Source organism: Scyliorhinus torazame, chromosome 17 (genome assembly GCF_047496885.1).
Source record: "Scyliorhinus torazame isolate Kashiwa2021f chromosome 17, sScyTor2.1, whole genome shotgun sequence".
In the NCBI taxonomy this organism is placed as follows: domain Eukaryota; kingdom Metazoa; phylum Chordata; class Chondrichthyes; order Carcharhiniformes; family Scyliorhinidae; genus Scyliorhinus; species Scyliorhinus torazame.
Window position 1 is genome coordinate 56723838 of NC_092723.1, and position 24443 is coordinate 56748280.

At 47.2% G+C, this 24443-nt stretch overlaps 1 protein-coding gene and 1 pseudogene across 2 annotated transcripts in view; both read left to right on the plus strand.

Moving 5' to 3' along the window:
- Positions 1–8203: 8203 nt before the first annotated feature.
- LOC140393881 (tubulin alpha-1C chain pseudogene) lies at positions 8204–9778 on the plus strand (annotated as a pseudogene).
- A 6914-nt stretch (positions 9779–16692) lies between these two features.
- tmem183a (transmembrane protein 183A) overlaps positions 16693–24443 on the plus strand; it is a 41500-nt gene continuing 33749 nt past the window's right edge. For both annotated transcript variants that reach the window (XM_072480455.1, XM_072480456.1), the window contains exon 1: positions 16693–16913. In XM_072480455.1, coding sequence (XP_072336556.1) covers positions 16853–16913 — 61 coding nt within the window. In that variant the 5' untranslated portion in view covers positions 16693–16852. The remainder of the gene's footprint in view (positions 16914–24443) is intronic.

Here is a 24443-nt window from a genome sequence, read left to right on the forward strand (position 1 = left end):
AACGACCAGCAGTTGCATTGCATTGCAGCCCCCGGATCGTATTGAAGGTGAATGGACACCCCATTGACATGGAGCTCGTCATCCCCAAATTAGCCATGCTGTTTAGCCTGTTCCACCAATTGCTGAAGAAAGGACACCAGTGAGAATGAGCACCCCACCCGCACCAAAAGGTGTTCTAAGAGGTCAAGCCGCGGTTGTCAGCCGAGAAGCTGCTAACACACTTTGACCCAGAAAAACATTTTCTCAGACCGTCCGAGGTTCCCCTTATGGCGTGGAGGCCGTTCTCGCACACAGAATGCCCGATAGGTCAGAGCAGTCGTTAGCTTTCACGTCTCGCACACTTGCTGATGCCGAACGGAACTATGCCCAGATCGAAAAGGAGTTTCTGGCTGTCGTGTTGGGTGTGAGAAGGTTCCACCAGTACATCTACGGCCATGCATTCATGACCTATACAGCCCACAAGCCTCTGCATGGGCTGTTCAGATAGGATCGAGTGATTCCCCCAATCGCATCCGCCAGGGTCCGGCAGTGGGCTTTACTCCTAGAAGCGTACAAGTATAGACTGGAACACCGCCAGGGCACGCAGATTCCACATGCTGATGCACTGAGCCTCTGCCCCCTCCATGAGGCTGCTGGCATCCGCCTTGGCTGCAGAAGTAATAGCGGCCCTCCACTTCATGGACTATTTGCCAATCACCAATCACGGCCGGTCACATTAAAGAGTGGACCCAGATGGACCTGCAGTTATCCCTGATCCGGGCCGGGGGCCAACACAGAGCCCTGCCTGACGTTCTGTGGTCCAACACAACAAACCTCCTAGAGCTGAGCATGTAGGATGGTGTTTTGTAGTGGGGACACGGGTGGTCGTCCCGGAACATAGTCGAGCGCTTTTACTACAAGACCTCCACAATGGACACCTGGGGGTATCCAAGATGAAGATGCTTGCCCGCAGCTATGCTTGGTGGCTCAGGATAGACTCGGATGTCGAGAAGGTGGCCCAGCGCTGCAGCCCTTGCCAGAAAAACCAGAAGGCCCCACATGCTGCTCCGATGCACTCTTAGGAGTGGCCCGGAAAACTTCCCGCATCCACAGAGACTTCGTCGGCCCATTCCAAGGAGCGACATTCTTCGTCATGGTCGACACCCACTCAAAGCGGCTCGAGGTCCACAAGGTGCAGATCATGACCACAAAAGGCAACCGTGGACTCACTGCGGCACACGTTCGGTACCCATGGAGTACCCGAAGTGTTGGTGTCCGATAAGATAAGGGTGCCGTATTCACCAGCAGGGAATGCGAGTGGTTTGTAGCCTCAAATGGAATTTGACCGGACTGCCTCATCACCCAACCTTAAACGGGTTGGCTGAACGGGCAGTCCAAACCTTCAAGAGCGCCATGAAGAAACTGATCACCGGATCTTGGGAGATGCAACTGGCCCGATCGAGCCCATGGTGTTAAGGGTTGGTTGACTCGCAGAAGGCAGAGAATAGGGACAAAGGTGTCTTTTTCAAGATGGCAGCCGGTGACTAAAGGTGCGCCTCAGAGGTCGGTGCTGGGACCACAACGTTTCATAGAATTATCATAGAATTTACAGTGCAGAAGGAGGCCACCCGGCCCATCGAGTCTGCACCGGCTCCTGGAAAGAGCACCCTACCCAAGGTCAACACCTCCACCCTATCCCCACAACCCAGCAACCCCACCCAACACTAAGGGTCATTTTGGACACTAAGGGCAATTTATCATGGTCAATCCACTTAACCTGCACGTCTTTGGACTGTGGGAGGAAACCGGAGCACCCGGAGGAAACCCATGCACACACGGGGAGGACGTGCAGACTCCGCACAGACAGTGACCCAAGCCGGAATCGAACCTGGGACCCTGGAGCTGTGAAGCAATTGTGCTATCCACAATGCTACCGTGCTGCCCCTACAATATACATTAATGATCTGGAAGAAGGAACTGAAGGCACTGTTGCTAAGTTTGCAGGTGATACAAAGATCTATAGAGGGTCAGGTAGTTTTGAGGAAACAGGGGGGCTGCAGAAGGACTTGGACAGGTTAGGAGAGTGGACAAAGAAGTGGCAGAAGGAATACAATGTGGAAAATTGTGAGGTTATGCACTTTGGAAGGAGGAATGGAGGCATAGACTATTTTCTAAATGGGGAAATGCTTAGGAAATCAGAAGCACACAGGGACTTAGGAGTTGATGAGATCTACCATGCGGAATTAGTGAGGTCTTGCGACACTAATACTCAGTAGAAATTTGAGTTAAATATCTCGGATGAAAACAAGAATCTTTATTGCCTCTATTTGATTACAATTATGAGAAACTTAAATCTATTCTCAATAAAGTCCGGCTAGCAAAATGACTTAAAGAGAAGTAACTTGTACACAATTTAACTTTCAAAATAATACAGAAATGGTTTCTTGCTTACGGCAAACCAGCTTGCATTTACTTCAAGAGTTAGAGTGGAAAAGTGAAAATATGAAAATAAGGATAGCGAGTACTAAGATCAAAGTATAGGATGATCCTGGATAAAGATGGCCGTATAGACTATCATGTTGAAGGAGAATCTTATCAGACTATCTACACCTCTATGTCATTCTAATTGGTTTGGGTTAGAATCAAACATATTTGATTTGATGGTTAGCTGTCAATCATTAATGTGCAACATAAGTTCTGAATGTTTCATGTTTGAATATTTGTGTATGTTATGGAATGCGATTCTGTGCTGTTATCAAGACTAGTTTCTACTGGTTTTCTGCTGACTTCGCTTTATCTACATTACGAACAATAGTGCCTTCATGCTGCTATGGTGCCTGCTTCGTCCTTGATAAGATTACTGGTACAGATCATGTTTTAACGTCAAGCTGTCTTTGAAAATATGTTTTTTAGAACAATGGCTTTTTCATCTTTGCTTAGTAAAAATGTTGTTTTAATCTCCAATGCGTTTATGCATGTGTCAGGCTTATTGTGTCCCTGTTGAAGCTATGTATTTTATCATGACCTGAGGTTATGAGTGCTGAAATCCTCAATTTAAAATGTGTATTAAAACTGGGGCTTAATATTTACACTAAATAGCCTTCGTTTACCTATCAGATCAACAGGAAATAGTCGAATCCTATCAGGAGTCCTTGTTCAAAATTCTCTTAAGGTTAACATGCAGGTTCAATCGGCAGTTCGGAAGGCAAATACAATGTCAGCATTCATGTCGCGAGGGCTAGAATGCAAGACCAGGATGTACTTCTGAGGCTATACAAGGTCAGACCCCATTTGGAGTATTGTGAGCAGTTTTTCGCCCCATATATAAGTAAGGATGTGCTGGCCTTGGAAAGAGCCCAGAGGAGGTTCACAAGAATGAGAATTGGAATGAAGAGCTTGTCATATGAGGAACGATTGAGGACTCTGGGTCTGTACTCTTTGGAGTTTAGAAGATGAGGGGGGATTTTACTGAAACTTACAGGATACTGCGAGGCCTGGACAGGATGTTTCCACTTTTAGGAAAAACTAGAACCAAAGGACTCAATCTCAGACTAAAGGGACGATCTTCAAAACAGAGATGAGGGGGAATTTCTTCAGCCAGACGTTGGTGAATCTGTGGAACGCTTTGCCACAGAAGGCTGTGGAGGCCTAATCACTGGGTGTTTTTAAGACAGTACGAAGTCTTACAACACCAGGTTAAAGTCCAACAGGTTTGTTTCAAACACTGGCTTTCGGAGCACTGCTCCTTCCTCAGGTCTTTAAGACAGAGATAGATAGGTTCTTGATTAATAAGGGTATCAGGGGTTATGGGGAGAAGGCAGGAGAATGGGAATGAGAAAAGTAACAGCCATGATTGAATGGCGGAGCAGACTCGATGGGCTGAATGTCTAATTCTGCTCCTATGTCTTATGGTCTTGTGGTTTCTTTTTCAGTTCCCACATGACCCCTCATGCCAATATGGGAATGACACTGGTGGAGTTACTGATCGTCTCAGTCTCATCATTCCGGGCATAGGTGTTCGCATCTGTCAGCAACAGGACCTCTGATGATGGCCACTGGTCGGCTCAGGCAGCTATGTGACTTCAAGCCGGGAGACGCTGTGTACATTCGTAATTTCAGTGACAGCACCACGTGGATCCCGGGCGTGGTGCTTTCCTGTAACAGCTTCCCCGAACAGGCGCCGGAATGTGGCGACTAGGGGCTTTTCACAGTAACTTCATTGAAGCCTGCTTGTGACAATAAGCGATTTTCATTTCATTTCATTTCATTTCATTTCCGGGCAACTGGTCCAGTTTCCTACTCAGCCCAGGCACAGGGACATGAAGCCAGCTGCCACCTGGATCACATCCGCCGCCGCACGCAGAAACCTCCAGAACAGGCTCAGGATGCACCAGTCCAGGACTGCCTGCGGTCTCCGTCACTGCCTAGATCATCCCCAAAAGCACCGCCTGGATTGCCACATTGATCACCATCACAATGGCCCGTCGAGACCCAGGAGGCTGAGGTGTCCGACGCCTCCTCGGAAAACTCCAAAACTGAGTCCAACATGGACACAGGCCTGCCCGACATAGTTATCTCTCCCGTCGGTGTAGGACAGTCGCTGCTCCCCAAACGAACAAAAGGGCCTCGACAAGACGACATGGATGTTTCTCCGGACGTGTGGGGAGAGTTGTTATGATCTCCTTGAGAGCCAAGGACTGTGCTCTATATGATTCCCCCTTTCATTTCAGAGTATGAACTACCCAGATATTTGGGGGCAGGGTTTCCCCTTAACAAGAGGGATCATCTCAGTATAAAAACCCTGACCTGGGTACAGGACAGGGAGGATGGCCCTTTGGGGAGAGGAGTTGTAGCTTTGTGATCATAGCTTTGTGATAATAAACCTTTGTCATTCCTATCTTACCATGCGTTGCTTCATCTCATCCGTTGGATTCTGCATATTCAAAAATGCAATTCAAGGTCACTGCAAAGTTCCACACGGAAGGGCACAGTATGCCATCTTTAGTAAAGGTTTCTTTTTATTATGCTCATCTAACAACCACTGGTAACATGCAGAGCAAGAAGATCATGATGCAAATCAGTGTGCAATGCTCATCTGACACCACCACTGCCATTTTTAAACTGCACAAACCAAGTCCTTGTCTTAATGTCTCATAGTTGAACATGAAATTAAATAGAATGGAGCACCCTCCCCTGCACTACTTACACCAGTGCTTTTTAAAGGGTTCATGAAGTGTATCTACTTCCGTGTTAGTTGTTGGAATATTTCTTCTGTTTTTTGGTGCAATTATGTGTGGTTTTTGAGCTTTCTTATACTTTGCAAAATATTGACTACAGGGAATGGCCTGTCTGTTACAAAAGTACTTTTCTTGTCATCTTTATTCTTGTGCTGAAATTAGTTGTGTCTAGATGTGGGTGGCCTGATAGGGATTCCTCTTGTAATTCAAAAGATCTGGGAGAATTAAGAGAGACCATGAAGAACAGGACAAGCTGCTAGAAGAGGGAGGAGGTGAAGGGCTCCCAGCATGGAAGTCATATCCACCCAGAGACTTAATGGAACCTCTCTTATATCAACTTCAGGGTGGTCAAAGGCTTGAGATATCTTTGCTTCACAAAGGCAATTGTAACTGAAAGCTGCCATCTGCTGTAGTCATAACTGGGACTTCAAAGTGGAGCATGGAATGCATTACCTGTGGTTGTCAAAGTGACTGTGGCTCTTAACGTTTTGATGTCTGCCTCATTCTGGCTACCACTAATGGTCCCAAAACAACAAGGAGAGGATGAAGTTGGTGGAGGATTGCCAGACATCAGACCGTTGACCACCGCCAAGATGGAGGCACTTGAGCTGGCAGGGAACAGTGCAGTCACTCCATTTCATGTGCTGAGATTTGGAATGGAGAGTGAGAGGGATTTTCAGTTATTCATGGAGCCGCCTAGATAGATCACTGCACCAATGGATGGGAGCAGACCATTTAATCTTCACTCATCTAATAGTGCTTGTGCTTCCTTTACATGTTCCACTGCAGCAGAGATGTATGAGCAGTCCACCATTCAGCCTCAGGTGATCTCCTCAAATGATAACAGTCCAATGGCGTCTGAGGGCACAGTGTCACCTCTTTCCCCTGCACTCAGCACTGGCGCAGATACACTCAGCTCGGTGAGAAATTCACAACTCAGTTCTGGGTCAGAAACTGGTGAGCACTTCACAGGTAAGCAAATGCATATATCAGAGGCTGTGAGAGTCCAGACCACTGAAAATCAAGGACCTTGCTGTGCCCAAGAATGATGAAGGGCCTCAGATGAGGCCTGGTGTTGCAGAGGGAAACAGGACAATTTAGTAGATTTGCCTGTGGCTTTGGGCAGCCATGCATGGGTAATTGAAGTGTAAACGCAGGCCATGAACTCTCCCATCTCCCAGGTCGGTAAACGCATTGCTTTTTCCATCAAGAGGTTCACAACCATCATAGAGAAGGAGGCCTTGAGGACCACACAGTGGATGTCTCATGTTCGTGAAAGGTTGACAATCTTCCTGGACATCCCTCCAGGTGCACCTTAATCAATGGAAGCAGGCAGGTGCCATCTTGCACTGAGAGGCCAGGGTGATACAAACTGACATACTTGAGGGTTTCTTTCAACGCACTCTGAGCATTGATAGGAACTCCCCAGTTCCTTTGACAGTGACTTGAACCCCTCCAAAGCAGTGGCACAGAGGACCCTCCTGATTTTGTGCTGGAGACCCTCAGTTATTCGGGATCACCCTGGACTGGGAATGCCAGACGATGCCCGCCACAATCTTCCAAGGCCATGGGGTCAAGAGAGGCAGTGGTACTACCCACTGTATCACAAGATCTCCCCCTCCCCCCCCCCCAGGCAATATACTAACTATTCATTGTACGAAGCAGAACTTTACACCTGTTGATGATGAGGAAAGTGGATATGGGCCTTCATGAGGTTGCAAAGGTCTGTAGAGAGTAAGACATAATGGCCAACGAGCAGCAACTTGCAGAGGTTTGGATCCTGAACTCAGAATCGGCTAAAGAATTCTGAGACGAGGTCTAAAAATCATTGTCATGTCTTTGCCACCAGATGGGTATACAAACATTCGTACTTCATTTCTCAAGTAGTTTTGAACATTTTTACATCATTATATGGTCTAGTGGCACCTGCCAACTATATATTCTTTTTTTTAATATAAGTCTGCAGCTTCAGAAACTGTGTAGTGACATTCATATTGGCATTTGTTTCTCAGATGTTATCATTGTTTAGTGTTTGAACATGAATAGAAACCTCCATGGGCAATCGGGGATTTATTATGTCCTATGCCTTACATTAAGCAGCCAATACGGGGCAGCAACGGCAGAAAGAGTGAGGGGATGGGTATAAGAACCTGACACAGATTGGGGGTAAATGGAGGAGGCATCCTGTAAAGGAACGACCCTCCGGGCCCTGGCTATGGCAGCACTCCCGTCCTCCTCAACAAGATACACAACAATCCTAGTGGTAGCCGGCCACACTGAAAACGTAGACCCAGTTGACACCGCACTTCGGGATAACCAAAATGTCACCCATGGCCCCCATCTGCGGCAATCACAGATTCCCCCCAGCCATGTTGGATATCACCTTCAAAAGATGGAGGCGGGACGGGAGCTCATTGACGGTGGGGGACTTCTATGTAGGGCACAGACTAGCGACACTGGATGAACTGACAAGGAAGTGGAAACTAGCAAAGGACAGGAATTGAGACACCTCCAAATAAAACACTTCCTCCGCTAAGTGAGAGCCTTTTTCCTCGGATGGTGATGTCTAGCACGAGGGGACATAGCTTTAAATTGAGGGGAGATAGATAGAAGACAGATGTCAGAGGTAGGTTCTTTACTCAGAGAGTAGTAAGGGCGTGGAATGCCCTGCCTGCAACAGTAGTGGACTCGCCAACACTAAGGGCATTCAAATGGTCATTGGATAGACATATGGACGATAAGGGAATAGTGTAGATGGGCTTTAGAGTGGTTTCGCAGGTCGGCGCAACATCGAGGGCCGAAGGGCCTGTACTGCACTGTAATGTTCTATGTTCTATGTTCTATTGTCCTCTGTCATCTCAATTTTTCATGGGCAATTACGAGACATAGCGATATAAATAAACATTACATGCTGGTAAGTCTGTTAGATACGAATTTACAAATTTGAAACCAATACAAATGTGCATAATTGAGAGTTTTGTGAGAGATCTCTTACAGCGACTCCTTGTCGTCTGCGTGTAAGAGCCCAAGCGTTGACGCCGAGTCAAAGTGATTCTTTTTCCTTGGTGGAAAATTTGAAAGAAAGCTAAAAGTGAAAAAATGCGTGAGTGTATCGGTATCCATGTTGGCCAGGCTGGAGTCCAGATGGGAATGCCTGCTGGGAGCTCTACTGCTTGGAACACGGCATCCAGCCTGATGGGCAGATGTCCAATGACAAAACCATCGGAGGTGGAGATGATTCCTTCAACACCTTCTTCAGTGAAACAGGAGCAGGCAAACATGTTCCGCGAACTGTGTTCGTGGACTTGGAGCCAACTGTCATAGATGAGGTTCGTACTGGTACTTACGGCCAGCTCTTCCACCCTGAACAGCTCATCACCGGGAAGGAAGATGCAGCCAATAACTATGCCCGTGTGCATTACACAATTGGCAAGGAGATCATTGACCTGGTTTTGGACCGAATCCATAAACTGGCTGACCAATGCACAGGTCTCCAGGGTTTCCTGGTCTTCCACAGCTTTGGTGGTGGCACTGGCTCTGGTTTTACATCCCTGCTGATGGAGCGTCTCTCTGTTGACTATGGCAAGAAATCCAAGCTTGAATTCTCCATCTACCCAACTCCACAGGTGTCGACTGCAGTAGTAGAATCTTACAACTCTATCCTGATCACTCACACCACCCTGGAGCACTCTGATTGTGCTTTCATGGTTGACAATGAAGCCATCTACGACATCTCCCGACGAAACCTAGATATTGAACGGCCAACTTACACCAACCTGAACCGTCTCATTAGCCAGATAGTGTCCTCTATCATTGCCTCACTCCGCTTTAATGATGCCCTGAATGTTGATCTGACAGAGTTCCAGACCAACTTGGTGCCATTCCCCCGTATCCACTTCCCATTGGCCACATATGCACCAGTTATCTCGGTTGAGAAAGCCTATCATGAGCAGCTGACAGTAGCTGAGATAACCAATGCTTGCTTCGAGCCAGCTAACCAAATGGTCAAATGTGACCTCTGCCATGGCAAGTACATGGCCTGCTGTCCCCTTTACCGTGGTGACGTGGTGCCAAAAGATGTGAATGCAGCTATTGCTACTGTTAAAACTAAACGTACCATCCAATTTGTGGATTGGTGTCCAACTGGTTTCAAGGTTGGTATCAACTACCAGCCTCCCACTGTGGTACCTGGAGGTGAGCTGGCCAAGGTTCAGCGGGCTGTGTGTATGCTGAGCAACACCACAGCTGTTGCTGAAGCTTGGGCTCGCCTAGACCACATGTTTGACCTGATGTATGCCAAGCGTGCCTTTGTTCACTGGTATGTTGGTGAGGGTATGGAGGAAGGTGAGTTCTCTGAGGCCCGTGAAGACATGGCTGCTCTGGAGAAAGATTATGAAGAAGTTGGTGCTGATAGTGCTGAAGTTGATGAGGAAGGAGAGGAGTATTACATTTTACTAACTTTAATGTTGTCCTGTTTGCTTCCTTTATCTGTAATCTAATTCTGTGCCTTACTTTTCCCCTGTGAAACATCTGTTAATAAAGCTTGATTTTCAAAGTGAAAATTTTTTTTTTTTAAATTAAGAATCTTGCCTCTGGCAACTGTCTATAAGGCATGAGAATGTGTCCAAAATACTGACAGTTAATTAAATCTAATGTCTTAATCATTAAAAAAACACCAATCAAAAGCTGCCACTTGTAAAACACAGTTCCTTCTTTTCACCATTTTACAAAAACATTTACTATTTCTTGGGGGAAAGAAATCAGTGATAAGCAACTCATGATAATGAGCAACCAGCAGAGAAGCAACATTCAAATCTTCCCATTCTTTTGATCAAAATCTTTGCAGCAGTTTTGTTCCTTGCTCATCCCAATATAAATATAATAAACCCAAACCATTGGGAATAATCCCCAACTTTATACCGAAAGTTACTCATCCATCATACTCAGCAAATTTCACTTCACATCTTTAGGGTCGATGCACATCCTCAGATCACTGGAAGATTTCTTCACACAAACATGGAGCTGACCCAGTCAGTCGGTTCTGTGATTCTTGATTTTGTAATCTTGCCAGTTTAAGTTTCAATCTCTCTCGAAGTGTTGCAGGAACACTTCTCGGTGGGTGTATCGCAGGTTTGGCATCCGGTCGTAACTGAATTTTATAATGGTAGGGAAGAGTATCCATGCCTTCGAAGACGTCTGGAAAACGATCCAGAATCCCTTGAATGTCGCTTTGAATCATTGGTTGAGATGAACTCGCACTATGAATCCTCTGAATTCAGTGTAGATCCTTGCAGGCTTGCGCACCTAAGACTGAAGACTTGTTTGAATCAACAATCACAAATCTTAGAAAAATCTCTATGTCATTATTGGTACCTAACAAGTAGCAAGGTCCTATTGAAGTGATGACATTGCCATTGTAGTCGCGCAGTTGTCAAGTTGATTGATCGATTTTCGGAATTTGCTGCAGCTTTGAGAAGTAAAGCCTATTGAGCAAATTGGCAGAAGCGCCAGTATCAAGCTTAAAATTGATTGGACAATTATTAACTTGTAATACTGTGTTCCATTCCACATCAGTGTTGATGGAGTGAACGATCTTGAGAGGTGATGAGACTTCTGTGGTTCTATCACACTTCTCAATGATGCCAACGAAGAACAAATTTTCCAAAGAATATGCATCTAAATCATTGGAAAAATTTTCTTCAAAACCTTTTTCCTTTGTATCCACACTTCTAACATTAATCTGCTTTGAATTTGACTTCACAGATTTAAATGTGTGAGTGGATCTGCAATGACCAGCGAAGTGGTTGTGTTTGCCACATTGTGAGCAAATATTTCCTTGAGCAGGGCATTTTTTTTGCGGGTGGATGATTCCACACATGCCACACATCATTACGTATATGTCATCGCGCACTAAACCTCTTTGTGCATGCGCAGATCGTTTTTTTTCCGTCTCGCATCTTTTAGCAAAGTGCGCATGTGTAGGTTTAGAATGCGTGCGTGCAAGATGGCTGCCATCCAAAACGTGCATTTTCTTCGTCTGCGACACGGCCTTAACACATTCTACCTCGAGGTTCATTTTCGCACCTTTTTCTCGGATAAAAAATTCATTAGACTGACTTTTGGATAATTGATGTAAACGGCACATTTCAATCATGTGTTCAAGCATGAGATCTTTATGTCTCAGCAATCATTCCCTGAGTTTGTCATCGATTATACCGCAGACAATTTGATCCCTGATCATTGAATCATTCAACACAGAGAAGTTACAAGATTGAGCTAACAGTCTGAGATCAGTTACAAAGCAATCAATTGATTCACCTTTGTTTTGCATTCTTCTTTTGAAAATAAAACGCTCATCGGGATTGAAAGCACCGCTCCCGATAGCCCAAGGGAAGTACTCAGGGAGTCCGGTAACAATAGCTTCATTGAGAATTTGGAGGCAGTTTTGCCAACACTTCGGGTTGGGGGCAGGGTCAAGGGAAATGCCGATTCGGGGGAACCACAGATTTGAGCCAGGGAGGTGGGATGGAAATTTTCAGAAATGGGAGGAGAAGGGGATTAAGACACTGAAAGATTTGTTTCTCAGGGGTCGGTTTGCAGGATTGAAGGAGCTGGAAGTGAAGTATGGGCTGGAGCAGGGGGAAATGTTTAGATACATGACAAGGAGATACAGAACTTCCCGGAGGAGCCGGCCTCCACATTGCTGGAGGAGGGCCTGACGACAGGGGGACTGGAGAAGGGGGTAGTGTCAGCGGTTTACGGAGCTCTTTTAGAAGAGGAGAAGGCACCACTGGAAGGGATCAAAGCAAAGTGGGAGGAACAGTTGGGAGAGGATATGGAGGAGGGATTCTGGTGTGAGGTGCTCCAGAGAGTGAATGCCTCCACTTTGTGCGCGAGGTTGGAGCTGGTACAGCTGAAGGTGGTATACAGAGCACACCTCATGAGGGCAAGGATGAGCCGATTCTTTGAAGGAGTAGAAGATGTGTGTGAACGTTGTGGGGGGGAGGGGCCTGCTAATCACGTTCATATGTTTTGGTCCCGGCCAACTAGCCATCTCCTTTTCTAGGCTAGTTCCGTGCCCGCGCCTCCCGCACCCTCCAGACAGGGGATCCCCGCCCCGAGCACTTCTTCTGTTTTCAGTTCCCCCTTGGCCAATGCAGCAGCAGCCCTACTCCCCCCACCCCCCTTCAACACCAACCCCTCCCCCCCCCCCCCCCCCCCCCGCTAGATCCATATCTGGCTCTTTTGCTCCCCCCATAACACTCCCGTAAGTCAGCTGACACCTGCTGACAACGGCCTCCCCCGCCGTCCCGTTGACCCTCCCCCGTGTGGAAATCCCCCCTCCTCCTCCTCCCCAGCAATCAGTGTGCGCTCCTCCATCCACCCCCTCCGTCCTTCCCTAGCGCGGGAAAAAGCCCGTGCTTTCCTGAGCCAGCCCCGCCCCCTCTGGCGCAGCTCCTGTTGCGGCCTTATCCCAATTCCCCTATCTCTGGGCCTCCCCTCCCTACAGCACAGGCGCCCACATTCCCTCACAGTCTCCCCATCAGATCTCTTCCCCATCCATCGTCCAACCCGTGGAACATTCCCTACGCATAGTTAAAGCCCTGTATACAACCGACATCCCCCCCACAACCACAGACCCTCAGTTTGAGTCCAACTTTTCAGTTTGTATAAAGGTCCAAGCCTCTTCAGGCGTTTCAAAGTCGTGGTGTCGGTCCTGAAATGTGACCCACAATCGCGCTGGCTGCAGCATTCCGAATCTCACCCCCTTCCTATGCAGCACCGCCTTGGCCCGATTGAAACCAGCTCTCTTCTTTGCCACCTCCGTACTCCAGTCCTGATAGATTCGGATCACCGTATTCTCCCACCTGCTGTTCCGCTCTTTCTTGGCCCATCTCAGGACACACTCTCTGTCCACGAAACAATGAAACCTCACCACTACCACCCTTGGCGGCTCGCCGGCCTTGGGTCTCCTCGCCAGGACCCGATGAGTCCCATCTAGCTCCAGGGGACTCGGAGAGGCCTCCCCACCCATCAGCGAATTGAGCATCGTGCTCACATATGCTCCGGCATCTGCCCCCTCCAGGGAGACCCAGAATCGGAAGATTCTTCCTCCTCGACCTGTTCTCCAGGTCCTCGAATCTTTCCGCCCACCTCTTGTGCAGCGCCTCGTGCGCCTCCATCTTCACCGCCAGGCCCAAGATCTCGTCCTTGTTCTCTGCTTCTTTTTCCCGCACCTCCCGGATCTCTACCCCGTGGGCCTTCTGGGTCTCCTTTAGCCCCTCGATCGCCGTCAGCAGTGGCGCCAGCACCTCTTTCTTAAGCTCCTCCACGCGCCTGAGAAACTACTGGTGCTCCGGGTCTCATGCCGCTCGATCTCCGCCCTCCGTCATCTTGTTTTTTCTCCCTCGCTTCTTTTGCTGCTCCAAAACCGCTTTTTTGACCGCTCCACTCCATATACTATGGAAGGGGGACCTTACTCTCACCTTCCCACATGGGAAGTCGTCGAAAAATTTCCGTTGGGGCTCCTCTGGAGAGCCCAAAAGTCCGTTCTAGCGGGAGCCGCTGAAATGTGCGGCTTAGCTCCGCATAGCCGCAACCAGAAGTCGGTAATTTCTAAAGTGGTGCACGTGAAACTGGACCCGGGCCCCCGGGTGGCCATATTCAGGGTGTCGGACCAGCCAGGGTTGGAAACTGGTGCGGGGGCAGATGTTGTAGCCTTCGCCTCGTTGATCGCCCGAAGGCGGATCCTGATGGGATGGAGGGCAGCCTCTCCACCCTGTGCCCTGGCGTGGGGGGGGGGGGAGACTTGTTGGAATTCTTGACTCATGAGAAGGTTAAGTTTGAACTGAGGGGAAGGATGGAGGGGTTCTACAATTCAAGGGCATTATTCATTATGCGCTTTCAAGAACTGGATAACATCGAACATTAGTTTTGGGGGGGGGGGGGAGGTGGGAGGGTTGGGGGGAGGGGGGCTGTGTGTGTTAATGGTGACTATGGGTGAGTCCTGATTCCTTTTTGATATTTGATTATGTGAACATGTGGGCTACTGTTTGGGGTTTGGTGGGAGGATGGGATCGTTGTTATTGATATGGGGATTGACATGTTTGTTACTGATTATTGTTTATTGTTGGTGGGTGTATATTTGGGAGAAAATGTGAAAAAGGAGGAGAATAAAGAAATATTTTTTTAAAAAGAAAATAAATGGCTCAAAAGTTTCATTTCTGAATTTTGCAATGATGTTCAAACTTTGCTCTGATTACTTCCAGTTTGGTTTTATCTTGATCCGTAGCAAATTGAAAAGAGTTATAGATTTCAATGGCTTGTGGACCACCCATAGTTAGAAGCAGAGCTATTTTACGTGCATCACTCGCATTAGTTAAATCTGAAGCATCTAAATAAAATTGAAACTGCTGCTTGAACACTCTCCAGTTAACATCAAGTTTACCGGTGATCTGGAGTTGTTGTGGAGCTTAAGCTTTGTCCATCAGTCCTGGATTCGTCATTGTTCCGCAGTAACAGGTTGGTGCTTCGAAATTCGAATTGCGCCTTAGTTTTTCATACTAGATCCTCATTAAACTATCTAATTAGCTACAGTCGACACCCTGGTACCATGTTATTACGTGGTACCTTAATATTTAAAGCTTTCCACCCCTGGAAGCATGTTATATTACCCATGGTGGTAATATGTCATTGTTCTTTGCCTTTTGATCCAGAATGGTCCGATGAGTTGATGACAAAGAAACCACCAATCATTAGATTGAATCAAAAATAATTTATTGGATAACGATTAATTAAATGAAGTTCGTACCACTAGTGAGCTATAATAAATAATAAAGGTATATTGAATCTGTCTCGCAATAATCTAGAAGTCACAATAATCTAGAGGCCAACATTTATTGCTCGTTTGCAAAGAATCGTGTCCTGGAGTTGAAATGCACAGAAAAAGCCCTTCAGCCCATCGGGTCTGTGTTGGCCACCCATATCCTATAATGATCCCATTTTCCAGCACATGATCAACAACTTTGTATGTCTTGGCATCACAAGTGCACTTCTAAAATGTTTTGAGGGTCTCGTCTCCACCACCCTTTCAGGCAGCGAGTTCCAAACTCCCAGCACCCTCTGGTTGAAAATGCTTTTCCTCACATCCCCTCTAAACCTTCTGCCCAATACCTTAAATCTATGACCCTGGTTATTGAACCCTCCACCAAGGGGAGAAGTTTCTTCCAGTCTATTCTAGTTATGCCCCTCATAATTTTATTATGTCCCCCCTCAATCTCCTCTGCTCCGAGGAAAACAACCCAAATCTATTCAATTTCTTTTCATTATTAAAACTCTCCAGCCCATTAACATTCTGGTAAATCTCCTCTGCACCCTTTCCAATGCTAATACATCCCTCCTGTAATATGGATTCCATAACTGCACACAATACTCTAGCTATGACCTAACCAACATTTTATACAGCTCCAGCATAACCTCCCAGTTCCTAAACTCTATGTCTCGGCTAATAAAGGCAAGTACACGATATGCCTTCTTAACCACTGTGTCCACCTGCTCTGCTAGCTTAAGGTACTGGTGTACATGCACACCAAGGTCCCTCTGATCCTTGGTGGTTCTGAGAGTGGGCCGTGTGCTCCCCATACCACAATCTGTTAAACGTTGTGGGTCAGGTGAACTCCATGATACACTTTGGGGTTCTCTAAACCCTGGCCCATAACACTGTAATCTAAGAATATCCTCCTCATTATTTACCACCCCACCAATTTTCATATCATCCACAAACATAGTGATCAACCCTCCTACATTCATATCGAAATCATTTATATAAACCACAAACGGCAAGGGCCCAACATTGATCCCTGTGGGACCCCACTGGACACAGGCTTCCAATCAGAAATACACCCCTCGACCATCATCCTCTGCTTCCTACCACTCAGCCAATTTTGGATCCAAGTTGCCAAATTCCTTGAATCCCATGGGCTCTTACCTTCACTATTAATCTCCCATGTGGGACCTTATCAAAAGCCTTGCTTAAGTCCAAGTAGACTACGTCAAATGCATTGCCCTCATCTGCACACCTCGTCACCTGTTCGAAAAATTCAATCAAGTTGGTCAGACATGATCTGCCCTTAACAAAATCATGCTGACTGTTCTTGATTAATCCCTGCCTCGCCAAATGCGGGTTAATTCTGTCTCTTAGAATTGCTTCCAATACTTTCCCCACCACTGAAGTTAGACTGACTGGCCTGCAGTTTCCTGGTTTATCCCTTCCTCCCTTTTAGGACTGGAATGAGGAGACATTTCTCCACACAAAGTGTTGTGAACCTTTGGGGTTCTGTTCATGGGTCATTTTGGGAAGGTCCTGAGGTAGCAAAGGATGCTATGTAAATGCAACTCTAGCTGCAGTCCTGTTCCTTTAATGGGTGAAGATGGCGTTGACGTCAGAGTGTCGCGCGTGCGCCCTGCAGCAGGCGCGAGGACTGATGGGAGGCTCAGATCCAATATGGCTGAAGATCCCGGGGGAGTGACTTTGAATCACTCAATCGCTTTCCCTTCTCTTTTCCTTTCTCCTGTCGGTTCCGCAACATGGACGAACTCTCGATAGCGTGTTTCGGTTTCGTGTTGTCGTCGTCGCAATGCCAAAGAAAGGGAACAGAAAACGGCTGAAATACCGGGGAAACATTTCTTCTGAAGCAGGTGGGGAAAGAAGAAAAAGGCGAGGTGAAGCCGAACCTGCTGCTGGCCGCGGGAGGGGGCAGAGCTTCCCCATGTCGCGCTCCCATTGGCTCGTTCCACACTCCCATTGTCATCCGCGTCGGTCGATTGGCTGAGGGAGGCGTCAGTCATGGAGCTGAGCTCTGAGTTAGGTGCTCTGAGCTCGGTCTTGACACTGAACTCTGGGACTCCGGCTCAGTGTCTCTCCCGGTCGCTGTAATCGGTTAAACGGGGAGCGGGAGGGAAGTGATGCATGATAGAAGCGTTGTCATTACAAACTGTGCCGAGAGGTGCCCTGGAGTGAAGCCTGCTTGCAGCGAAGCACAAATACACTCGCATTAGGCAAACCGTACTCCGAGAGGCCCAACCTCCCCTTTTCAGGGAAGTAAAATGCCGTGTTGGAAATCTGAAAGGGCAACAGAAAATGCCGCAAATACTCCAGCCGCACCCGTTCTGGAGGTAATCGGCGTAGGGGTGATTGGGAGCGGGAATCAAGCGGCAAAGGAAGGATGATGGGGCGAGACTTTTGCCTTGAAAGTGGCACTGGGATAAGTAGAGGGACAAAAACCGCACCGAAGAGGAGCTGAAAATGACAAAAACAAAATCGCCACGAGCAACTGCTACCTTAGGGGCGGGGGGAAGAGGGTTCTATTCTGTCTCCTGTCTTTTCACAGACCTTTATGTTTGTTTTCTATCCAACTTCGCTCTCTATTACTTGACAGAATTGTTTCAATGCAGAAGGAGACCACCCGACCCATCATGCACCGGCTGCCGGAATGAGCATTTCGCAGAATGCCATTCTTCTGCCGGTTCTCCATAACACTGCAAATTGTTTATTTTCAAATAATCATCAAATGCTCCCATCAATGCCTCCAATGAACCAGTTTCCATCACACTCCGGCAGCCACCGTGCTGCCCATGAGCAGGAACAGTTTGATCCTATCTACTCTACTCTCATCCAAATCCCTCATGATTTTTAATACATCAAATCTCCTCTTAGCCACCTCTCCAAGGAAGAGAATCCCAACTTCTCCCCTCTTACTTCATAACGGGCAGCATGGTGGCATTGTGGATAGCACAATTGCTTCACAGCTCCAGGGTCCCAGGTTCGATTCCGGCTTGGGTCACTATCTGTGCGGAGTCTGCACATCCTCCCCGTGTGTGCGGGGTTTCCTCTGGGTGCTCCGGTTTCCTCCCACAGTCCAAAGATGTGCAGGTTAGGTGGATTGGCCATGATAAATTACCTTAGTGTCCAAAATTGCCCTTAGTGTTGGGTGGGGATACTGTGTTATGGGGATGGAGTAGGGTGCTCTTTCCAAGAGCCGGTGCAGACTCGATGGGCCGAATGGCCTCCTTCTGCACTGTAAATTCTATGATAACTAAAATTCCTCATTCCTGGAAGCATTCTTATAAACTTCCTTTTATTCCATGAGCTATAACCTTTCTCATAAGTGTGTTGTGCGGGACTGTGTTTAATACCTTTTGCATGTACAGGTTGAGCATTCCTTATCTGAAATACTTGGGGCCGAAAGTGTCTCGGATTCTGGAATTTTTCTAATTTTGGAATACCTGTAATTACCTATATAATGCTCACCCCAAAGGGGATGGGACCCAAGTCTAAGCACAAAATTCATTTACATTTCATTTACAGATTCAACAAGATACCACAATTCAATATGCAATATTTTAAATTATTCAATAATAAGATGTACATTGAACCATAATTTATTTATCTCAAATCAAGCAAGGTTTAGTAAATTCATTATGGGGATTAAATTCAAATTTCATGCAAAAGGATGAGGATGGACTGTGTTGGATGGCTTTCTTAAATGTTTCTTATAGAGTCTTCTGCATCATTAACAGTGGTTTTTGTCACAGCAGTCTCTCTTTGATTTTATAAACTGATATGATTTCTTGTTCCATTGTGAAAGCACGCTGTTCTAGCCCGTCAATAAGTCCGTTGCACACTTTCACCATAACGTCTATGGGCACTTTTTCCACTGTTAACAATGTCATCTTCATGTTCACTGTTACCATCACGATCACCTTTGTTCAGAACCATTTCAGCTATTTCACCATTAGTCATTGAACAAACAACTGGAGCCTCATTATCAATGTTGAGAACTTCTTCGATGTCCATTTCCTCCAGCCTGATGGCATCCAAGGGTATTCCGTTTGCATATTCAAGGACGTCCGATATCAACATTTCCTCACTTGGCACACGGAATCCTTGAAACTCATCACTTTGTTCATCACCATCATTGAACATAGTCTTAGGCCACCGGTTGTGCCAGACATGCACAAGGGCGACTTCATGTGGTTCCATGCATTAGCAACGACATATATGGCATCCTTCACGTTAAACAACGACTCTGTTCACTGCTGCCAACATGCAGTGAAAGAAGCAGTCTTTATATCTACTCTTCACTGATGTAAGGATACCTTGGTCACATCATAGATTATCATAGAATTTACAGTACGGAAGGAGGCCATTCGGCCCATCGAGTCTGCACCGGCTCTTGGAAAGAGCACCCTACCCAAGGTCAACACCTCCACCCTATCCCCATAACCCAGTAACCCCACCCAACACTAAGGGCAATTTTGGACACTAAGGGCAATTATCATGGCCAATCCACCTAACCACATCTTTGGACTGTGGGAGGAAATCGGAGCACCCGGAGGAAACCCACGCGCACACTGGGAGGATGTGCAGACTCCGCACAGACAGTGACCCAAGCCGGAATCGAACCTAGGACCCTGGAGCTGTGAAGCAATTGTGCTATCCACAATGCTACCGTGCTGCCCTTGGCTGAATGACTGAAGTCACTTTTGGGGGAGGGGAGAAAGTAGATGGCATTAACATTATTCTTGATGGAAAGTTCAGCTGGGAGAAGTGCAGAACAGTTGTCAAGGAATAATAAAATCTTTCAGTCGACAACCCAGCCCACCTTCCCTGCAGTACGAAACTGCTGGTACGAAATGTTTGTGAATCAGAAAAGGTGTCCCTGGTGATCCATGCCCTTTTTGTGTAATAATGATATTCACTCCTTTTAAAACAGCGAGGACGCATGCCCTTGCCTATACAGCAAGTTTACATTTGAGTACCTGCTGCATTAGCACATCCCAGCACAAGTCATTCTGTCCTTGGCATTCTTAACACCTGTAGGGGCCGTCTCATCAGCTGTAGTCCGTGTCTTCTTGAGACAATAATGCCAGAACAGCGATGTCTCATCAGCTTAGTAGATTTATTCTGGCATTGGATTTCCATCAGTGATCTTGGCAAACTCATCAATGAAATTCTCTGCTGCCTCGTGATCAGCACATTGTGGTTATTACGACAAATCTTTGAAAATCTAATGCCGTGTCTTTTCATTTCTGGAACCAGCCTGCTGAATATTCAGTTACCTTCAATTTTAAGTATCGTCATGATAGATCTTTGCTTGCTTCATGATGAGCATTCTGTTAAACGACATATGTTCACTCCAACGCTGGTGAATCCACTCTTTCAATACACAATCAAGATCTCTATTTTTCGCCTTCTGCAATGTTTTTCTATTTTTCATTAGCTTCTGCTCATCACTTTCAGCATAAAATTTTAACAATTTGTCCTTCACTTTCTTCAGTTCATAGAAGGTGGTCGTTCCAACACCATACTCACTAAGACCCCTCACACACCATGGTCAAGTTTTTGCAATAACTTGATTTTGTGTGCACAAATGCTTCCTTTGTTTCTTTTCACTATTACCCATAGACCTTTTTGACAATTTCAACAGTATTATGCTTTCTACCCATCACACATTTAAGGATGGCCAGGCCCACAAAGATGCAGCCGATAGCTACCACTTGATACATGGCCATATTTATCAACCAGTCCTTCCATCCTCCAGATCCCCAGTTACCCCAAGAGTCAGGATCCTGCATCCCGTCCAAGTGATCCCGTATGCGATCCATAAATGTAGTAATGTTAGCGGTCAAGTCCTGAACACCCATGATACACTTGCCCTGTACTATGGCGCATACCCCACCCTCACGGGCCAGAAGATAGTCAAGAGCATACCGGTTCTGCATTGCAAACAACCGTAGCTGAGACAACTCCTTAGTTATTGCCCCGAGGGCTCCCAAGGTTTCATTTCCCAAGATGGTAAGGCCGCAAATAAAATAATTCCGATCACTAACAGCCAAGGAACCCCCCACACCTCCCAGTGTCAATACGCTCAGAATGCCCCACCCGGCTGAGTGGCCCCGGTTGGGTGCAAGAACCTGAGGTTTTTTCCAGTTCTCGCAAAATTCAGCAGAGACTGCCCGGCGTGCTAACTGATTATGCAGGTTCCACGCCGAAGGGCAGGGGACTGGTAGGGACTAGAGTCCCTATAGCAATTCGGCGGGGAAATGGGGTGACAAAACGTTGGTCGCCGTACCATTAAATAAAAAGTAGTATCCTTGTTCCGTGTGGAGACTAGCATCACAATCAGCATATCGGTTGCGTAAGGACCTCCCAGTAGCCCAGTTTATCCAATTTTGAAATGCCCATTCGGGCCGCCCAGCAATGCAGAAAGCCCTATTCCCAACAGTGATATGAGAGACATTCGCCCAGCCACAAAGGAGCTGGAGGCCAGCGTTCAATGGAACGCAAGTGGTGTTATAACAAACGCATTGGCCAGACGCCTGGGTGATATGGCACCTCCTGTCCGTACAGGTGGGAAACAGACATGTTATATTTGTGTCCACCTCTACCAGCAAACAGCCATATCCTTCACTGCTGAAGCAATTCTCGTACGACCGGGAATCCCTATTGGGAGTGAAGTGGCTAGGTATGTACGCCCTCCACCGTCGCAGCCTATCGTACTGTGAATGGGAATTATCCCGAGGGAGGGGAAGGCAAATAGCCGGTGGTGCTGAATCCGGATCGTAAGGAAGAGTGACGTGCTCGGGCAATGGCTCGGAACGCTGACAATGAACCACCGTTTGGGGAGTGCCCCAAAGCGGTGAAACAGAAAATAACCTAGACACCGCTGCGGGGTTTGGGTAGCAGACAACCCGTCCCTGGCCATACAGACGGTGGTAAATCTGGTAGAAGAGATTCATACTACCCGGGTTTTCCTCAGTTTGGCCTTTAATTAACTTAAGTGCATCTCCCGGTAACCTACGTTCTAGCTGTACTTCCCTTCTCACACGCCCCGTCCTCTCTCTAGTCCCTTTCTCTTTCTCATGGTCTCTTCCTACACTCTTCTGACAGCCTGATGTTACCTTTATTGTACCACTTTTAACACATCCAAAATCATTTTCTCCTTAACTTTGATGACCTTCCATGAGTCGATACCATGTCCTCGTATATGGGGGCAGTGAAGAACATCACCTTTGCATAGGTGATGTATCCTTGTAGATTGGTTGGGGCTACACAGATACATAATATTCCCCTTTTCCATGTCCATCGCCAATAACACGCCAAGCGAAGTGAGGCCAAATATCAGACAGACGATGCGTAGCCACTCCATCATGCTCCACACCTGTAAAATAGCACTGGAGAAGGGAGGCAGGTTAGTATCCGACCTTTTACAGTAGTGGAGATGGACTCAATTTACAGTGATGTAGGTGGACCCAAGCACTTCGCCCCTCCACTTTAACTGCTGTGGGGGTGGTAAGGAGAACTTGGAAGGGCCCGTCCCATCGCGGCTCCGACCCCTTCCTAGTCCACTTTTTGACCATGACATAACTACCGGGCTGGACTGAAAGTGAGCTAGGTACTGGGGCAATGGCTGGTGAGCCGCACGGACTGGGCCATGGAGTTCCTTGAGCACTTGCGTAAGGGCTAGAACATAGGTGGTCATTTCTTCAGTCATCTGATGAAACTGAACCCGTCTGGGAACCTGCAGGCTCCAAGGAGTTCTAAGAGGCCTGCCATAAAGAATCTCGGCGGGAGAGAGCCGGGCTGGTCCCGCAGGTGTAACCCGCAGCTGGAAGAGGGCAACGGGGAGCAACTTAAGCCATGTCAGTCCCGTGTCTGCTCTTAATTTAGCCAATTTAGTTTTGAGGGTCTGATTGTGTCTCTCAACCACCCCGGCTGCCTGCGGTCTGTAAGCACAGTGTAACTGCTGGCGTATGCCCAACTGGGAGCAAAACTCCTTGTTAATTTGTCCAATAAAATGAGGCCCATTATCAGAACTTAACTGAGCTGGTATACCGTACCGGGGAATGATTTCCCTCATCAAGACTTTAACCACAGTAGCAGCTTTACTATAGATAGTCGGATACGCCTCGACCCATCTGCTGAACACATCCACAATGACCAAAACATATTTGTAACATTGACACCTTTCCAACTCAATGTAATCCATTTGGAGCGTCTCAAAGGGACCACTGGGCAACGGGGTTTGCCCCTTCCCACAAGGGATACCTTCTCCGGTGTTATATTGCTGACAAATCAAACACCGATTACTGATACTTTGGGCCAACCCCTGCATTTTAGGGTGCCACCAAGTGTCCAGCAACAAATCACTAGTCCCTCGAGCCCCACAATGAGTTGCAAAGTGTACACATTCGATGACCCATAAAGCCAGTACATCAGACATACAAGTCTGATGTGCAGGCGTGGTCCATAAAGAGGAAACAGAATCATATGTACAACCTAACCGTTTCCACATTTGTTTATCACTCTCAGGAGCGTCCTCCTGTAACCTTATGACGTCTGGCATTGGCTTGTCAGAAGCAGACACATTCATAGTAGATCGTTTAGTCTGACTTAACATTTTAGGCACCATCACTTGCTGAATTTGTGCGGCTGTGCGCGCTGCACAATCTGCTCGTTCATTACCAACGTCAACTGGGGTTGTACCATTTGTGTGGGCAGCGCATTTAATAACGGAAATCTGCGCTGGCAGAAGGAGGGCCTGCAGTAGGTCATTAACTAAACCCCGGTGGGATATTTGACCACACATAATCATGTCAGGTTGTTCTGACGAAATGTCACTCAAATCGCCCCTTATTGTGGTAGTTTCCTGAATCAAGGCTAAACAGTCGTGGCCAGGTGCGTCTTCATGGACAGGGGGACCACTAAGAAAACAGGCTGGATTGATAGTGGTACAGTATTTAAATGTCAGACGTGGATTGTTCAAAAGGTATATCTCATACCTATTCTGACGAGCTGCGGTAAGATGCTGACCATTCGCCCCATATCCCTGGCATGGTACTGGTTATGGACCTGACGTGTAATATGAGGGCTTACCGAAGCTGACTGTGGCCATAAATGTGGTGATATTGTAACAAAATCGGCTGTACCTTCTTTTCCCGTGACTGTGGCTGTAACCTTGACTGGCCATTCGGTCTCAAGTAATGGCCGGTATTTGTCCTCCAACTCCCTGTTTCGTCCAGTTCTGTCATAGGCCAGGGTAACGTGATGCAGTGACTGTTCAATGTCTAACGTCCACCACTGGGGGGTGATAGAAATATAGCACTGTTGTCTCATCCTCCTCTTCGCTGATCCACCCACCCAAAGTCACTATATTGGAGCTCCTG